At 44.7% G+C, this 14,921-nt stretch overlaps 1 protein-coding gene across 2 annotated transcripts; it reads left to right on the forward strand.

The window, feature by feature from the left end:
• The first annotated feature begins 1,644 nt into the window (after window positions 1-1,644).
• col6a2 (collagen, type VI, alpha 2) lies at window positions 1,645-14,747 on the forward strand. Of its 2 annotated transcripts, XM_061797470.1 has the most exons (32): window positions 1,667-1,945; window positions 3,762-3,850; window positions 3,948-4,048; window positions 4,183-4,326; window positions 4,971-5,333; window positions 5,437-5,457; window positions 5,535-5,600; window positions 5,706-5,804; window positions 5,906-5,932; window positions 6,019-6,045; window positions 6,165-6,209; window positions 6,347-6,400; window positions 6,475-6,537; window positions 6,609-6,671; window positions 6,789-6,842; window positions 6,915-6,950; window positions 7,032-7,094; window positions 7,212-7,274; window positions 7,371-7,433; window positions 7,512-7,574; window positions 7,657-7,707; window positions 7,783-7,881; window positions 7,957-8,019; window positions 8,132-8,167; window positions 8,247-8,292; window positions 8,379-8,531; window positions 8,602-8,696; window positions 10,723-10,904; window positions 11,014-11,192; window positions 11,271-11,309; window positions 12,690-13,033; window positions 13,881-14,747. In XM_061797470.1, the coding sequence occupies exons 2-32, from the start codon at window positions 3,775-3,777 to the stop codon at window positions 14,145-14,147; spliced, it is 3,045 nt and encodes a 1,014-aa protein (XP_061653454.1). In that variant the 5' UTR covers window positions 1,667-1,945; window positions 3,762-3,774; the 3' UTR covers window positions 14,148-14,747. The 2 variants fall into 2 exon arrangements, with proteins under 2 accessions (XP_061653455.1, XP_061653454.1); XM_061797471.1 differs by lacking the exons at window positions 12,690-13,033; window positions 13,881-14,747 and adding an exon at window positions 11,505-12,601 and having other exon boundaries at window positions 1,645-1,945.
• Window positions 14,748-14,921: the final 174 nt, after the last annotated feature.

The raw sequence follows: 14,921 nt of genomic DNA on the forward strand, positions 1-14,921 counted from the left end.
CGAGAGGATGTGCATGTTTTGTTTGGCCTTCAGTGTGCGCATTGCGGTGCGCATACGTGTTCTGTTGTCATGTTTCGTCTGTGTGCAGATGAAGTGAGGTTGCAGTTGTTTGGAAAGAAAAAAAAAAAGCTCAGCGATACTGGAACTGTTTATGATCCTGGGACAGATTCTGCAGGAATGCCCTGCGGACTGAAAAGTCTTCTTGGTGCATGTGAAAGAAATTAAAGACCGAGAGAGTTTGGGAAAACTACAGAGGGAACGAAAGAGAGAGGCTGGTTTACTCTTATTTGGGGGAGAGGGCCATTCCTGTTTCATGAGTCACAGTTTTTAAGAGGGACCAGAACACCCCCTCCAACACTTTATTCCGCCATCCCATGCACATTGCTCTACTCCTCTTCTCTTTTTATGGAAAAACTTTTCCATAGCTAAGACAGAGATGAAATTCACTGGTGAGGAGTTGGACTCGTCCTCCTCTTTTTTTTTTTTTTTTTTTTTTAAATCTTCATCATCCCCTCTCCTCCTCGGTTTCCTGAGTAAAATGCCCCCAAATGCCATGCGCCCAATTAGATCCGGACTCACAATCCACTATGCTTTCCCATCGCGGACATTGACAAAGTTGCAATGTTCCGATTGTAAAGTTGAGAGCCATTAGTACAGCTTTGCGTGCAACAGGTTTTAGCTAAACGTCCACTCAATGGCCCCATTCACGACCGACCAGTGACAAGTCCGTTGACCGGAGCGCAATGGTTTTTAGCAAAAATATTCAACGCGTGACGCAGTGCAGATGCACACCGTTACAAAAGCACTCAGTAGTGTGACTTCTGCCAAGGTTGGAGCTGTTCGCCAAAGCAACAATAAGTATTGCTATCTTTTGTCAATTGTTTTTCCAGCCACTGCGAGCTGCCGCATCATTTTGATGAACCGCCGGCGATTACCGCGCTTTCATTGGCACGCTTTTGTCAAAACAGACCAAGAATCGAAAATTCCAACACAACTGGCATCATTTTGTTTACGCCTTGCGGAAGTCAAGCTCTTATTTTTTGACTGGACACCCATCCCCATGTAGTCGCTGGGCCAATGGCGACTACAGATTTCGTTCGTTCGTTCGTTCGTTCGTTCGTTGGGAAAGCGGAGCCCAGTGTGTGGAAAAGCAAATATCCATTACAGCACATAATCATATGAAGAGAGATCAGATCAGCAAGCAAATGTTGCATTTGACCGTAGTAGTTTCACTGTATGGTGAAAATCTTCATCTCATGCGCTAAATTGATTCATGTAACAGATGCGGACAAGCGTGTAATAACCTTTGACCTTTGTGTTTTTTGGCACATTAGTGGCTACAAGCCACCGCGAGACCCTTTCAGAAATTCAAGCGAATTGGACAAACTGACATGATGGAACATGTGCCGCTGCAGCTGCTGCGATGATGATTATTAAAAAAAAAAAAAAAAAATGGAAGGGGAGAAGGAGAAGCAAGCTATTCCCCTCAGAAAACTGAAGGAAAATACAAATGCATGGAAAACTATACTTAGGTGCGGCAGCGGTGCGTTGAGGGGGTTAACAGTCATTTTAAGCTTTGGCACAATTCCTTACCACAGTGGCCGGTGTTACAATGGGCCTGCCGTGCAGAGCCACGGCGCCCCCAAGTGGACTCTGGCGAGCCTCGGGTGCGCGTACGGGGGGAGGAGGGATCAGCGCGTTCGGCTCGGCTGGGGCTGCGCCGGGACAGGAGAGCGAGCGGACGGACGTTCTCTTCTGCGGAAACTAAACGCGTGCCCAGGACTTTATTTCACGTTTCTCCCCACTTCTTTTTTTTTTGTTTTGTTTTGTTTTAGTTTTTTTTCTGTCTCTGTGTTCCCCTTTTTTTTTTTTTTTTAACTGAAATGAGGAAATAATCCACACCGGACCAGCAGTGCGCAAAGTTTTCAAGTTGGAACTGTTTCGGGTAAGGAGTACTTTTTTTTTTTTTTAATGCACAGCAACGTGCATTTATTTCATTCTTGCTTTTATACGTCGAACGAGGTCGATGAACTGAGTGCTGGCTCGTCTTTCTGGCAGAGAACAAAATTTCATATGCGACTTTGTTGAATTCGTCAAATTTCTCAAACTCTTTGTCTGGTCTCTATCGTCTCTTCATATGCGTTTGTGTGGTTTTCACCTGCGTGGAGATTTAATAATAATAATAATAATAATGCGTGACTTTTCTCAGACAGAGGAGTGGAACATCTGCAGGAGCGAATTCGTCCGCATCCTTTTTACTTTTTTTGTCCGCTAGAGGGAGACACAATTAGTGCCCTTTTTGGAATGTCGAGAAGGCCCACATACGAGGCGTGATGACATTACGTGTTCCAAATTGTATTTATTCCACTCTTGATCGTGGGGATTTATTAAGAGGAATTATTGCTTCAAATCTTGAATATGGTTAGGCTCAACGTTTCTGAGCTTCGGGTTTTCAATCTCGACTCCGGCCTTCCTGTGAGGACTTTGCGCGTTAGGTTAACCGAAGACTCGAAATACTCTGCAGTTGTAAATCTGAGTGTAAATGCTTATTTGTGTATATTTGTGTGTACGTGCCCTGTCACAGCTTTCTGTCAAAGGTGATAAGACCAAATAGTTTCGGATTTTTCCAGATTTTGGGGGCGACCAGTGGCCCTGTATCTATCCATCCATTCATTTTCTAAGCCGCTTCTCCTCACTAGGGTCGCGGGCGTGCTGGAGCCTATCCCAGCTGTCATCGGGCAGGAGGCGGGGTACACCCTGAACTGGTTGCCAGCCAATCGCAGGGCACATAGAAACAAACAACCATTCGCACTCACAGTCATGCCTACGGGCAATTTAGACTCTCCAATTAATGCATGTTTTTGGGATGTGGGAGGAAACCGGAGTGCCCGGAGAAAACCCACGCAGGCACGGGGAGAACATGCAAACTCCACACAGGCGGGGCCGGGGATTGAACCCGGGTCCTCAGAACTGTGAGGCCGACGCTCTAACCAGTCGCCCACCGTGCCGCCGCCCTGTATCTACAGTATATTAAAAAAAAATAAAACTATTTATGAGTAGTATTGCTCATCCCCACAACCACGGGTTGCATTCCATGTCCTTTTTAGTATATGTCGCGGGCCGCTGACAAATGGACAGAGGGCCGCAAATGGCCCCCGAGCCATTATTTGGACATCCCTGATTAAGCGTTTTCAATTAACCTACCCGTGACCTGTTATTGGAATGTGGGAGGGGTACCGGAGTACCCGGGGAAAACCCACGCAGGCACGGGGGGGGGGGGGGGGGGACTTGCAAACTCCGCACAGGAAGGCCGTCGCCCAGAGTTGAACTCACGACCTCTGAACTGCGAGGCGGTTGTGCTAACCAGTCGTACGCCACGCCGCCTCGTCGAGAGCTGTTTACTTCAATATTTGCATGCCGCAGTTTCATCAAATCAAATTTGATGTTCAACAATGTGTGTGCGTGCAATCATGTGCAACGAAGTGATTTGGATTGCTTACCAATCAATCAAATGATATTCGGATATTTTGGAGCAAATGAAAGTTTCGCATGTTTTCCAAGTAGCCCATCTTTTCGTGGGAAATAAAGCCCAACTTTAGAATGATGCCATGTTGGAAAAGTAATAAGGGGAAACTAGCGGTAGTCTAAAGGCATCAAACTGAGGCGCTGTGCAGTGTACAGTATAACGTTTTTCAATCTTCCCGTGCTCACTATAAAAGGGTTGGCCTCACGTCTGCGTTTTGTCACCATCTGTACGACAGAACGGAGAAGAAGATGGAGGGGTTCAAGGTCATCGCGCTGTGTCTTATTTCCGCAGCCCTGAGTAGCGCCCAGGTACCCGAATGCAGCAGTAAGTGGATTTGAATCTCAAACTTGAACAGCTACGGTTGTATGTTGTGATACTGGGGGGAAAAAAAACTTACTGTATACTTTTGATGAACCCTCAGAGAAGAGAGACTGTCCCATCGACGTTTACTTCACCATTGACACGTCGGAGACCATTGCCCTGCAGGAGACTCCACCTGGATCACTTGTGGAGAGCATTAAGGTGGATTTTTAACGGCCACTACACTATACAAAGCAAAGCGTAGCACTCTTTTTTTTGTCACAAAATGTTCTTTTTTTTAAGTGTTGACATTTTTGGGGTGTTTGCAACTAGTTAACGATTTCTTTCTGTTGTAGCTCTTCAGTGAGCAATTTGCGGATCGTTTAGAGGCGGCCGAAATTCGAGGTTCTGTGCGAATCAGCTGGAACATCGGTGGACTGCACTTCTCCCAGAGGCAGCAAGTGTTCAGCCGTATCGGATCCAAGAGTGATTTCATTTCTGTAAGTACAAATTAAGACACCCTCATAGACTGTGATTCATATTATCATGATAAACTTTCATGCGCTGGTCCTGTAATTGGACCTCCTGAACTGCGGATGGCGCTATCTTAGTGGTGACGACAGAGCTCGAATTTCATGAATTAAAATTTCAAATGGACTTACTTTGGCAAAAGCACTGTTTGCTCACATTTCATGCCCATATTTAAAAAAAAAAAAAAAAAAAAAAACTAGTTTTTGAAAGATTTTTTAATGTATGTCAGTTGGATGTGGGTATGCAATTATTTTGCTTTACTAATCAGCCACACAAATATTGCCATGACCCATTAAAAGAATGGAATTTTAACACACCCTATTCTACCGGATAATCGCTCAGGATAATCTTTTAGCAACAGCCGGCGATTGGGCGTTTGCAGACATTGATCGGAAATTGGGGTCAAATTCGAACAGTTTATTGGTATGTGTGTACCCCACGTAACCGATCGTATTCATTCACAACCCAAAGAACGTTTCTTTCAGAAACTAATTTAGTGTTGGACATGCATCCATTGGCTATGTAGGAAATCAAAAAATCAAAAATCCCCCCCCCCAAAAAATCATCGGCCTTTTACAGCTGGTAGGCTAATAAGCCACATCTCTGTTTCCAGGGCGTCAGGCGAATCCTTTACCTCGGTAAGGGCACCTACACGGACTGCGCCCTCACCAACATGACCCAGGAAATGCTGCGCTCGCCCTCATACCCCAGCGCCCTCAGATTCGCTGTGGTCATCACCGATGGCCATGTGACCGGAAACCCCTGCGGGGGTATCAAAGTGGCAGCGGAAAGGGCGCGTGACGAGGGCATCCGTATTTTTGTGGTGGCGGCATCCAAGAATATCGATGAGACTGGTCTTAGGGAGATTGCTAACTCCCCAGCGGCGGTCTACAGGAGGGACTTCATGGCTGTTGATCTGAGCTCCGGAAGAGCTGTCATCCAGACGGACACCATTGACCGCATCATTAAGTCTATGGTGACTAAAACACAAATCCTCACATGTAGCTTCATATACCCGTAGACTAAACTGAAATCCCCTCCCTTTATAACACTGCTTCTTTTGTCTTTTTTTCTCACAGATTCATCAATCATACGTGGAGGTAAGGCAACAGAACGAAAAAGATCCCAACTTTCCCGAACGAGACCTCACTCAGTTTTGGCACTTTATTTTCTACAGTGCTACAAAGTGACGTGCCTCGAGACCGCTGGCCCACCAGGTCCGATAGGCCACAGAGGGCAGAAAGTGAGATTTGCAAATACACTTCTCCACATTGTTGGTCGGTCGACGCATTTTCGGTTTTCATCTTCCTCAACTGCGCCTGTTTTTTTTTTTTTTTTTGCGCTGCAGGGTGCTAAAGGAGACAATGGTGATCCAGGTCCAAAAGGACAGAGAGGTCGTCCAGGTGACCCAGGTATCGAAGGGCCCATCGGTCAGCCCGGTATCAAAGTACGACGCAAATCTTCCAACACCCATTGATTATTAACAGCACGAGAATGTCAAGTTTGCTGTATCTCTCATTCTCTGTTTTTCTCTTTACCTGTGTGAAGGGAGAGCCAGGACTTAAAGGCGAGAAGGTGAGGCTTTTGTCTTCATCTGTGACAAATTGCTAAGCAAAGAATGATGAAGCTGAGTGACCAATCGTGACTTCTTTTGTTTACAGGGAGAGCTGGGAGCTCAAGGGAAAAAGGTACATCTTTGTTGTTGTTCTTTGTCATTTTGAAGATGATTATGAAGTGGAATTGTTCGCCAAGTCATTCTGGGTTGAGAGCATTCGTTTCCTTAATTCTATCTTCTTCTTGTCGGCAGGGCGTAGCCGGAATCCCAGGACGCAATGGGACAGATGGACAGAAGGTGAGAATACAATTTAACTTCGACACCTTTTGATTTTCAGTACCAAATGGAAGGATTGTTTACAATAGTCTCCCCCAAAGAACCCTTACCTCGCGTGTTTGATCGCCCATCTGAGATTTTCCTACCTTTCCTTCCAGGGTAAAATTGGACGGATTGGTGCTCCCGGCTGCAAAGGAGATCCAGGAGACAGAGTATGAGGAAATTGTCAGTGAATCCTTGAACAGGTGTGTTCTGACCGCTTTAAAAATCAGTTGGATACTCGCAGGGTTCTGATGGTCACCCGGGAGATGTCGGTGAACGCGGTCTTGCTGGAATCGCCGGCGATAAGGTACACAAACGAAACTCCAATGAAAGAAACATTGATCATCAGTAACACTTGTTGTAATTCTGTGCCTGTAGGGAGATCCTGGACGTCCTGGAAGATCTGGTCCACTTGGCATTGCTGGTGAAGCCGGACCAAAGGTAATGAAGATGATATAGAGTAGACGCACATCAAGAACTAACCCATACACCACATTGATTGATGGAGGTGTTGTTTGTTTTTGTTTTTAAACAACATCTGTGGCACGTTGTTCACAGGGAGAAAGAGGAAGTCCTGGATCGCCCGGCTTTCCTGGACTGAAAGGATCTGGCGTAAGACTACCAAATATTAGCCCAAACATTTCAGATTCTTTAACGTTTACTCATCTGTGCATTGTTTTCTAGGGCACCCCAGGTCTTCCTGGAGCGAGAGGAGAGCTTGTAAGCGCAACCAATTCACTACTTGGTTTTCTTACTTTGTTTTTGAGCTGGTTAGGATTTTGCACTGTTTTTGTGTTCAAGGGGAGGCGAGGAGATTATGGACCTAAGGGTGCTCAAGGACCAGATGGAGTCAGGGGAGACAAGGTATGACTTAGTGTACTTTCACAATAGCACTCTTTACGTCTGTTTCAGAGGTATGGAGGCGCTGTGTTTTTGCGATACATTCTTCCACTAATAATGCATTTTACTCTCTGTATTTAGGGTGAAATGGGATCAGAGGGTTTGAGGGGCCTTGCAGGTGAATCAGGAAACAAAGGCGCAAAGGCGAGATGACATTCGCTAATGTTTTTAAATGGGAATAATAACCTTTAAATTAGTCAATTTATTTGGCCCGTTTTCAATCGTCTCTCATCTAAACAGGGGGACAATGGTCTTCCAGGCCCCAGAGGACCACCGGGCACAGCAGGAGAGTCGGGACGAAATGTAAGTCAGATGGCTTGTTTGGGAATATCACCAAAACCTGTACTTTCGGACATGCACTTTAGTTTGTTTTTATCGTAGGGTACACGAGGTGACCCCGGTGATGCTGGACCAAGAGGTGACCCAGGACAAATTGGACCAAAGGTGAATGTCTATCTATTTTCATCTCATATCTATAATAATGACGCATGATAAGTGTTTAATTGTTTCTTTCACATCAATTCAGGGAGACCCCGGAAGACCTGGCTTTAGTTATCCTGGACCAAGAGGATCATCGGTAGCAAAAACCGGCACACGTTTACACACACACGTGCTAGCAGCTGCAGCACAACATTTCACGACTTTTCTGTAGGGTGAGAGAGGAGCGAATGGAAATCGAGGACCTCGTGGTGGCAGAGGAGACTGTGGTCCCAAGGGCGATCCTGGAAATAAAGGAACCCCAGGAGAGGGAGTAAGTGTTTGTTTGTTTGTTGTGCGAAGTCTTTGTATCGTGCAGGTGTAAATAGTAACTTTTTTTTTTCAAAAGGGTGAACCAGGACCTCAGGGTGAGCCTGGACCTAGAGGACCCAGAGGAGTCCTTGGGCGTGATGTAAGTAAACAAAAACATTTATCAAATTAAGGCCCCACCTGATTATGATGGCAGGGCAAGAGACATGTAATATGTATGTATAATATGTTCAATTTCATCATTTCTTCTTCAGGGAGATGGTGGACCTGAAGGAGACCCTGGCCTCACTGTAAGACTATTATTTTATCACGTCAGTTCAAACGTGTAAGACATGACTTATTGTATATCATGAACATTTCTTCCTGCAGGAATGTGATGTCATGAATTACATCAGGGAAACGTGTGGCTGCTGCGGTGAGGCTCCACTGCCATCAATGATCTCATTGGTTGGATCATCTGACTGAATGTCGCATCCTTATAGGTTGTCTTTCTGTCTGCAGATTGCGAAAAACGGTGCGGCGCTCTAGACATTGTGTTTGTGATTGACAGCTCGGAGTCAGTTGGCCTGACCAACTTCACTTTAGAAAAAAACTTTGTCATCAACACCATCAACCGACTGGGATCCCTGGCCAAAGACCCCTTGTCAGAAACAGGTAACCCTTTTGTTAGCTAAAGCTTCAGATTTGTCCCACAACATGTCTCTCAACTTGATTATGTTTCCAGGCACAAGAGTGGGAGTTGTTCAGTACAGTCACAGTGGAACTTTCCAGGCCATTCGGCTCGACGATCCCAAAATTGATTCACTCTCCTCTTTCAAGGTCTCACCCAGATGCTGAATCTTCACATGTTCATGTCCTATATTTAATTGAATACACTACAAAGACAAGATATTTCATGTTCAAACTGATAAACTTGATAGTTTTTCGCAAATAATCATTAACTTAGAAGTTTATGGCTGCAACACATTCTAAAAAAGCTGGGACAGGTGGCAAAAAAGACTGAGAAAGTTGAAGAATGCTCCTCAAACACCTGTTTGGAACATCCCACAGGTGAGCAGGCTAATTGGGAACAGGTGGGTGCCATGATTGGGTAGAAAAGGAGATTCCTGGAATTGCTCAGTCATTCACAAGCAAAGATGGGGCGAGGTTCACCCCTTTGTGACCAAGTGCATGAGAAAATAGTCAAAATGTTTAAGGACAATGTTCCTCAACGTACAATTGCAAGGAATTTAGGGATTTCGTCATCGACGGTCCATAATATCATCAAAAGGTTCAGAGAATCTGGAGAAATCACTGCATGTAAGCGGCGAGGCCGAAAACCAACATTGAATGCCCGTGACCTTCGATCCCTCAGGCGGGGCTACATCAAAAACCGACATCAATGTGTAAAGGATATCACCACATGGGCTCAGGAACACTTCAGAAAGCCAATGTCAGTAAATACAGTTCGGCGCAACATCCGTAAGTGCAACTTGAAACTCTACTATGCAAAGCAAAATCCATTTATCGGCAACACCCAAAAACGCCGCCGGCTTCTCTGGGCTCGAGCTCATCTAAGATTGACTGATGAAAAGTGGAAAAGTGTTCTGTGGGCCGACGAGTCCACATTTCAAATTGTCTTTGGAAATTGTGGACGTCGTGTCCTCCGATTCCAAAGAGGAAAAGAACCATCCAGACTGTTATGGATGCAAAGTTCAAAAGCCAGCATCTGTGATGGGTTAGTTACAATGGCATGGGTAAGTTACACATCTGTGAAGGCACCATTAATGCTGAAAGGTACATACATACAGGTTTTGGAGAAACATATGCTGCCATCCAAGCAACGTATTTTTCATGGAAGCCCCTGCAAAACAATGCCAAACCACATTCTGCACGTGTTACAACAGCGTGGCTTCGTAGTAAAATAGTGCGGGTACGAGACTGGCCTGCCTGCAGTGCAGACCTGTCTCCCATTGAAAATGTGTGGCGCATTATGAAGCGTAAAATACGACAACGGAGACCCCGGACTGGTTAACAGCTGAAGCTGTACATCGAGCAAGAATGGGAAACAATTCCACCTACAAAGCTTCAACAATTAGTGTCCTCAGTTCTCCAAATGTTGTTAAAAGAAAAGGTGATGTAACACAGTGGTAAACCCTGTGCCAGCTTTTTTGGAACCTGTTGCAGCCATAAACTTCTAAGTTAATGATTATTTTCTAAAAACAATCAGGTTTATCAGTTGAACATTTAATATCTTGTCTTTGTAGTGTATTCAATTAAATAGAGGTTGAACATGATTTGCAAATCATTGTATTCTGTTATTATTTATGTTTAACACCACGTCCCAACTTCATTGGAATTGGGCTTGTACATTAAGATGGCAGACTGAAAACTATTACCTTTTGAGAAAACATGAACAGAACATCATTGATTTGAGCTTTGTTGACCAGAAGCTCCTTTTCTGGTTCTATAGTAAGCAAGTTTATTTGGTGGTAAAAAAAATAAACACACCCAAAAATACAAAAACAAAACACGTGTGGAGTTAATCCTTCAGGTGCTTGCTGAGCAGAGGTCTCCCCTGATGTCATCCATGACCTGGCTGGTTTTTGTGTGACTATAAAGACACATTTCTCTCAAAACATTTGGTCACACTCCAAACAAATTGCATAATGACTCCGGAATTTGACTTTTGAGGTTCTACTGTTATCTGTTTACTGTTACCCTATAGCTGTCAACTCTGATCAATTGCAATGTTTCACTTGGCACAATTGTGATTAAAATACAACATAATCCTAGTTTGATGTAAATTACTAACGAGCCTCTACGGTGTGCAGACTAACCACCTGTTGGTTGTCTTCATATTCAGGACGCAGTGAAGCGCATGGAGTGGATCGCTGGAGGAACATGGACTCCATCTGCTCTGAAGTACGCCTACGATAATCTGATCAGGGACAGCCATAGAGCCAAAGCCAACGTCACCGTGGTGGTTATCACCGACGGACGCTTCGACCCCAGAGATGATGATTCGTTGCTCACCTACCTCTGCAGGTGCCTAACACTGGGAATGTGTTTGAAGATGTCACATCAGCATTTATGTAAAAGCAAGGATTGATCGAATGGTTGATTCGGACCTCCGCTCGTGTGTGTGCGCGCGCAGTGATCCCAGTGTCGATGTGAGCGCCATCGGTATCGGAGACATGTTCGACCAGGTTGAGGAGAATGAAATTCTGAAGAGTATCGCCTGCCAGAGGGATGGCAGGGTGCTGGGCATGAGGCGTTTTGCCGACCTGGTGGCTGAGGAGTTCATTGACAAGATTGAGACAGTCCTCTGCCCGGGTACATGGAGATTAACAAGGCACACTATGTTTTTATAATAGTAAATCTTCACTAATTCTGTGTCTGTCTTTGATTCAGATCCTATTGTCGTATGCCCTGACCTGCCATGTAAGACAGGTAAGCTTTTTAAGGGTTTGACAAATAGTATAAATGACATTTGTCAGATTTCTGACACTTGCATACATTGACACAGACTAACTCTGGTTTGAAAGTGAGTGCACACGATGAAAGTCAGTGTGCCTTGAGCGTCTTATTGTCTGCGTGGTGTTCGTGGGACCCCGCCCACTCTGTTATTCCGCCCCCTTGTTGCAGGAGGGCGCTTCACTTCAAGGCAAGGCCCTCCCGCATGGAGGCCTCTGGCCGAGGAAGGCACCCCCTCATTGGCCCCTACCTCTTTGGAGGGTGTCGCCGGCCTTCTGAATCAACTGGGCAAGGAACAATATGGTGTTGGCGTGGCAACCATGGCATACACAGCCCAACGAGCAAAACTCGCCAAGGGAACAGAAAGGCAGCAGTGGACCCAGCTGTTCATCGACTCCTTCAAATATGTCTATGGGGACATAATGGGAGACCCAGACAAAGCTTTAGGGCTCTGCTAATGCTACCACGCTAACCCTGCTACCTCGTGATGAAGGATGTCAATGTGTTTAATGCTGGACTTAGAGATCTTAACAAGACTGCACCTTTTAATCCAGATACGTGCAATATGCATTCGGTCAAATGTGAGCAAATCACACGACATTATGATGGTCTTTTCATGTAACGGCTCCATGTCAAGTGTCCCGAAAGCAAAACAAAGAATTATTTCTTTATTTCTGAAGTACTTAACCTGGGACTGTGTCCAGGGAACTTAAATTATGACGCATAATGGATGTCATCCATGTGTCGGAAGAAAGTTGTATAGAGCCATTCATGCTTCTCCCGTGGAAGGTGGCTTTGTGATGAAACCATATTTCCATTGTGAATCACTGGCTCGCGGAAATACTCAAATGACTTCATATAATTTGCCGTTTTGTACATATCCATGGTCGCAACCATTCATTTTTGGCCTTTGCTCTGTGAATGAATCTCGCTGATCTGCCACTGAGGTCATATTACACTATATTATGTATAAATCAGAAGATGTATGGTGTTGTTTGGATTACTGTAATTTGGGATGTAATTATGGTGCCTTAATCTTTTTAAGAGAGTTCAAACCACGTATGGTTTTTATATGTGCATGTTTTATTTGCATGTGGCTTGGCTTATAGAGAATAACTACGACAATTGATGACAGGCTTTCATCACAGCTCTTTTTTTTATCCCATTAGCTCAGTGACTGCAACTTGCAAATGTGAATTTGGAATAGAACCGGATTCATTCCTTCATCGTTATATACTCTGACCAAATAAATTGGCATCGAAAGCAAATACAGTCGTTTCCTGGTGAAGATATGGACTTTCCAGCAACTTTCCGTATCTGAAGTTTAAGACGCGTGTGTGTGTGTGTGTGTTTCAGAGCCTGCTGTGGCCAGCTGTGTGCAGCGGCCAGTGGATGTAGTGTTCCTCTTGGACGGTTCTGAGAGGATGGGACTGGAGAACCACCGGCGGGCTAAGGAATTCATTGATAACGTGGCCCGCCGCCTCACCCTCGCGAACGGCCAGTCAGATGAGAGGAATGCCCGTTTTGCGTTGGTGCAGTACGGCAGCCCGACAGAACAGCGAGTGGAGTTCCCACTCACACACAATCTGACGGTGATCTCTGACTCGCTGGCGAGAGTGACCTACATGGACTCTTCCTCGGCTCTGGGCAACGCGATCATCCACGCTGTCAACAATGTGGTTTATCGATCAGGTCCACAGGTAAACAGAACACACACTCACGCTGTCTTTGAAGGAATGGTCTTAATTTTTTTGCATATACAGTATGCACTCATACCCCTCACATTACCTCATCTGTTGGCCATAACCTCTGAGAATGTTTGCCACTTGCTGGACAATGCGTCCAGTCCAGAATGCTAATAAATTGCCAAGATACGCCCTTAAACCCACCAGACGACATATTACCATATGAACCCAAGCCAATCAATAAACGATTGCAAGCCATTTTGGCTTAAACATAGGTCAACAACAGTATTTTGGACTCTGCACCTTTTGATGTGAAATAGATTTTCTCCAGATATTCCGGCTTCCTGTCACAGTTCAAAAGAAGTGTATGCTAGATTCATTGACAATTCAAAATTGCCCATAAATGTGAGTGGTTGGGCCATTTTGACAGTCTTCACCTTTAGTTGATTAAACAAAACCACATACTATGAGTCACAAAACTCACTTACCCTTGTTGCTGTTCTGACTCCTCACATCCTCACATCAAGCAACTCTGTAATTAAAAAAACAACATCAAGAACAACAACAACAGCTGTGTGCTGTCTGTGTCATCTGTTCTCATTACCATGGTGATTAAAAAAATATGTTTTAGAGTTTCTTCAGGCCTCTGTGCTTGTTGACAAGCTCGCGTTTTCACAGTGCACATTATCCCCGTGACTTTATAGAAGCCCTCGCTCATGAAGTCACTCTCAGAGAAATAATTTTTTTTTTTTTCCCCACACTCGGACATAAAGATCACTTACGTACTTTGCACCCGAGATGGCTCTTTGAGACTGGCTCTCATTTGAACAGAAATCTAGACTGTTCCTCATTTGTTTCGCAGGGGAACCGCTTGGCTCGTCGCAGCGCTGAACTAGCCTTTGTGTTCATCACTGATGGCATTACATCCAGCGAGCAGCTGGATGAGGGCGTGTCCTCGATGAAGCGAGGCGAGGGTGTTCCCACAGTGATCGCCATGGGGAGTGACACAGACGAGGAGGTGCTGCGGAAGGTGGCGCTAGGCGACATGTCGTCCATCTTCAGAGGCGACGACTACACCATGTTGAACAAGCCGTCTTTCTTTGAGCGTTTCATCCGCTGGATATGCTAGTGAGGAACTGCAATGCTCTATGCCATAGAATTAGAATTTGTAGAATGAAAGAAGGTGCAGTCCTTCAACGTACACGTGAACACAAACGCACCAACCAAACCTCTATGAGCATTATCATTACCGAATGTAAAGCACTGATGCAGCTTGATACCCCTCTGATATGGCAGAGATTGGCTTACAAAAAGAAACGATCATTCAAGTTGGGTCAACCATGTCACTAGTTTGTTCTATTCATTCTAACTCTATGGTTAGCAGTCCAACCTAAAGACACTCATCAAAGATTTGTATGATATGCATTTGTACGAAACTAATTGTAGACTTTTTTTTCTTTCTTTTCTGTCTCACTGTTGTCACAATGTCAATATTTACGAAAAAAGGTGCTAAAGTAGAGAAAAGGACAAAGCCATTTTTAGTTCTGAGGACTTTTTACAATACTATACTGTAAAATACTTTGCCAGGCGAATGAAAACAATCTCTCATATCACGCATAAATGCCACAGGATCAATCACACAAAATTATACACATCCACACAAATCCAAAAAACAGCAAGAACATCTGTAAACATGAAATCCAAATAAAGCCGAATGTGGTAACTCCAACTGTGTCGTTTGTGTTTAAAAAATCCATGTGCGTTGCTCAGTGTGACCCACGGTATTAAGGTCAAGGTAGGTACTTTGCGTCTCACGTGTACAATGTGCAGCAGAATTTGAAAACAGCCATCATCTTCATAATCGAGATCATCTCAACTTTCTTTCAGTTTGGGGTTGAATCAG

This window comes from Phyllopteryx taeniolatus, chromosome 14 (genome assembly GCF_024500385.1).
Source record: "Phyllopteryx taeniolatus isolate TA_2022b chromosome 14, UOR_Ptae_1.2, whole genome shotgun sequence".
Lineage (NCBI taxonomy): Eukaryota > Metazoa > Chordata > Actinopteri > Syngnathiformes > Syngnathidae > Phyllopteryx > Phyllopteryx taeniolatus.

Bases quoted from the DNA above. Each gene is read 5' to 3' on its own strand.
- col6a2 (XM_061797470.1), top strand. From the start codon at position 3,775: ATGGAGGGGTTCAAGGTCATCGCGCTGTGTCTTATTTCCGCAGCCCTG. The intron at 6,843-6,914 runs GTAAGACTACCA...ATTGTTTTCTAG, and splicing joins CTGGACTGAAAGGATCTGGC to GGCACCCCAGGTCTTCCTGG. The intron at 7,275-7,370 runs GCGAGATGACAT...TCATCTAAACAG, and splicing joins CAGGAAACAAAGGCGCAAAG to GGGGACAATGGTCTTCCAGG.